The sequence below is a fragment of the Phytophthora infestans genome, genomic scaffold (genome assembly GCF_000142945.1).
Source record: "Phytophthora infestans T30-4 supercont1.236 genomic scaffold, whole genome shotgun sequence".
NCBI classification, from domain to species: Eukaryota; Oomycota; class Peronosporomycetes; order Peronosporales; family Peronosporaceae; genus Phytophthora; species Phytophthora infestans.
The window spans coordinates 127590-130457 of record NW_003303523.1 but is presented as its reverse complement, the minus strand read 5'-3'; the positions used below and the strand labels follow the sequence as shown (position 1 = coordinate 130457).

The following is a 2868-nucleotide window of genomic DNA, read 5'->3' as shown; positions in this document are numbered from 1 at the left end:
AACTCCGCCATGACACCAAATTCTTTTTCCTGCGATCGAATGGAGAATTAGTTGCACGTTTTGCGTCGATATACTATTTTCTGGATCGTATACCGGTCTGCTCGTGTGGTTGGGTCTGGTGGTTATGGCGACCCAAACGTCATGCCCGACCCGTAGTATGTTGGTGATTAACTTTCTAGCTGTCACTTCTGTCAATATGTGACCTCTGCTCAACTGCTGCCCAGTCAGCGGTTTATAACTACTACTGCGTTGTGTACTACGTACACGTTTGGGGCAGACATCCACCTATTCACTTGTATTATATTAAATCTTTCTAAAACCGGAGCGCACGTACGACTAATTCGACGCGCGTTGCATCGTGCACATGAGTCGCGTCCGAAATTCCCGCTTAAGCTAAATCAACAAGTAAGATATAAAAGTTGTGGGCATAGAGAAATAACTGTATCACCGTATGTGGGAATTGATAGGAAATTTTTACATGGCGTGCTCACGAAACGTGTTTCCACAAAACTACTGGATCACTTTTGCTGATTTGATTCATATTTTTTTTTATATGACCAATGTTTTAGTTAACCCTTTCGCGGTGCGAGGGCGCTTTTCTCGCCCTTTAACACTATTACCAAAACAAGGTGGAAAATGAGCTTGTAAAAGAGCGAATTTTGCGCCCTTTTAGCTTTTCCTCCAACTCTGTCTACCATGTTTCGTAACTACCAATCGCAGCAGTGAATAGAAAGAGGTTGGAGGTAATTTTGGATCGTCTGCTCATCGCACAGTATTTTATTGCTCCAACGACCGTAATCGGCCCTTTCTACGCGGTCGTGCCATGGATCTAGCGGTCAATCGCCTGACAGCCAGTCACCAGATATACAAAAGGTAAGACGAATGCACCTCTCCGACCTCCCATTTCGCTATAGTGTACTCAACACTAATGCGCACTACCTTCACAGACACTGAAGATAAGCTGCTGGTGCAGATCGCCTTTCAATTCGAAAGGGAGGGCTTACGAATCACATGGGCCTACGTGGCCCGCCGAATGCAGACCAAGCGGCCGGCCTGTCAACTGCGGCTTCGGCTGGCTAGCATCAAGCGGACCTACGGAAAGGCGATTAGTGGCTTTCCGCCATGTTTTCTCCGCGGCATGCCATCAAGGCGTCTTCTCGGGGCGCTGAGGTCACCACCACCACCACTCCTCATTTTGCAGCAAGTCGTAAAACCAGCATGCCGACCTTCTGCTACTCCGTCAAATTCTCTACTTCTCGGCGGCGATCGCCGAGCCCAGGTTTGTCTGTTTTGGGGATATTTGCATGCCGTCGTAAGACTGATGACGATAAGTTCGAAGGCGATACGCATGGGAGGCGCCGCCGGAGGCAGTCAGATGGCAGACGACGTGGATCAGGGAAACCAAGACTGCAGAGGTGAGGATACAGGACCCGCTGGCGGCTATATTGCGCGATATTGCGGGGGATGCCATCAACCACAGGTGACACAGGCGAAAAGCGCTTCAGGTGAGTCTCGGATTGTTTGTTCCACAATTGACGTCGGCAAATACTAACCTGTGTGTGTAGGTGCTGGTGTTGGGGGCTGTGGAGATAGTCTGGACCCAGCTGAAGCTGCAGAAGCCGTGGATATCATTTTCGGAAGTATAAGTGCTCACGACGTTCGCCAGCCCGCTGGACGCACATATGACAATGCTGGTGAGGTGCTACCGTCCAGTGTCACCCTTCTTCTTGCTGCCGTCGGACCACTCGGCGAAGCTGACGTCTTCCTTGACGTTGGATCTGGTGTTGACAACGTGCTTGCGCAGGTAGCACTTACAACGAACGTCAGAACGTGCATCGGGACCGAGCTGCGAAGGGAGCTCGTCTCCCTTGGACGACGTTGCATGCAGCAGCTACGCAAGCAGTACCCACGGCTCAGTAAGGTGCTGCTCAAGCAAGTCGATGTAGGAGATGTTTCGATGTCACGGCATTCTCCCCTTTGCGAGGCCACAATTGTCTTTGCTAACATCTTTCTATTTGAAGAAGATGCTAAGCTGATTGTTTCACGAGAGCTAAGCGCAATGCCAGAGGCATGGGTGATAGTTTCAACGTCGCTCTTCGGCCCTAGACATCGATCACCGTGCTCGGAGCCGTGCTGCAAGAGTTGGAAACTGGATCATCAACTAGAAGTACAATGTAGCTGGAAGGCTACACCTCAATCCATTTACATATACCGTAATAAACTTTGATCCATTCTGCTATCTCATACTTGCTTCTAATCAGAGTCTTTTCGACGCTCATGAGTGCCGCCACCAGAGCAAATGCAGCTTCGCCACCCAGTCTGCGTGCGGCAGCAGCAACCCGGCTGGGTGCAGTATCATCACGTCCTAGTGTAGCAGTAGCCCATACGTCATGCGAGTCACCACCGATTCCGCCGGGTTCATGAGCGTTGCCGTCACTGCCTGTGCCAGCCGCACCGCCAAGTCCGCGGGTGCCATCACCAAGTCTGTGATCATCCAGACCTCCATGTCTTCGCGCGTCGTCGCTGACAAGTCGGCGAGCGCCACGGCTACCAACTGTATGTGCTGCACCACCAAGCTCGCGCCAATCTTCGCTGTCTGTGCAAGCAGAAGCACTTAGCCTGCCACCGACTCCGCTAGGGTCACCAAGGCTACGTGCGCCGCCGACACCAGCTGCACCAGCGGCACCACTAAGTCCGAGACCCCCCGTCTCCAAGTCTGCGCGCGTCGTCTATGGCAAGTCGGGGAGCTTTACCGCCGCCATCAAGTTCGTGTGTGTCTTCGCCACCTGTGAGAACGGCACCACTGCCACGTCGGCGGGCTTCACCACCACGTTTACTAGTGCATCCAATTTCGCGATCATCACGACG

The 2868-nt window shown here is 52.1% G+C and overlaps 1 protein-coding gene across 1 annotated transcript; it reads left to right on the top strand.

Annotated features, from left to right (window-relative positions):
• Nucleotides 1-1682: 1682 nt before the first annotated feature.
• On the top strand, nucleotides 1683-2227 carry PITG_20991 (uncharacterized protein; the record flags this gene model as incomplete). The annotated part of the gene is made up of 4 exons (XM_002895162.1): nucleotides 1683-1707; nucleotides 1755-1861; nucleotides 1922-2118; nucleotides 2179-2227. 4 exons carry the CDS (start codon nucleotides 1683-1685, stop codon nucleotides 2225-2227), a joined length of 378 nt encoding a protein of 125 aa, XP_002895208.1.
• Nucleotides 2228-2868: the final 641 nt, after the last annotated feature.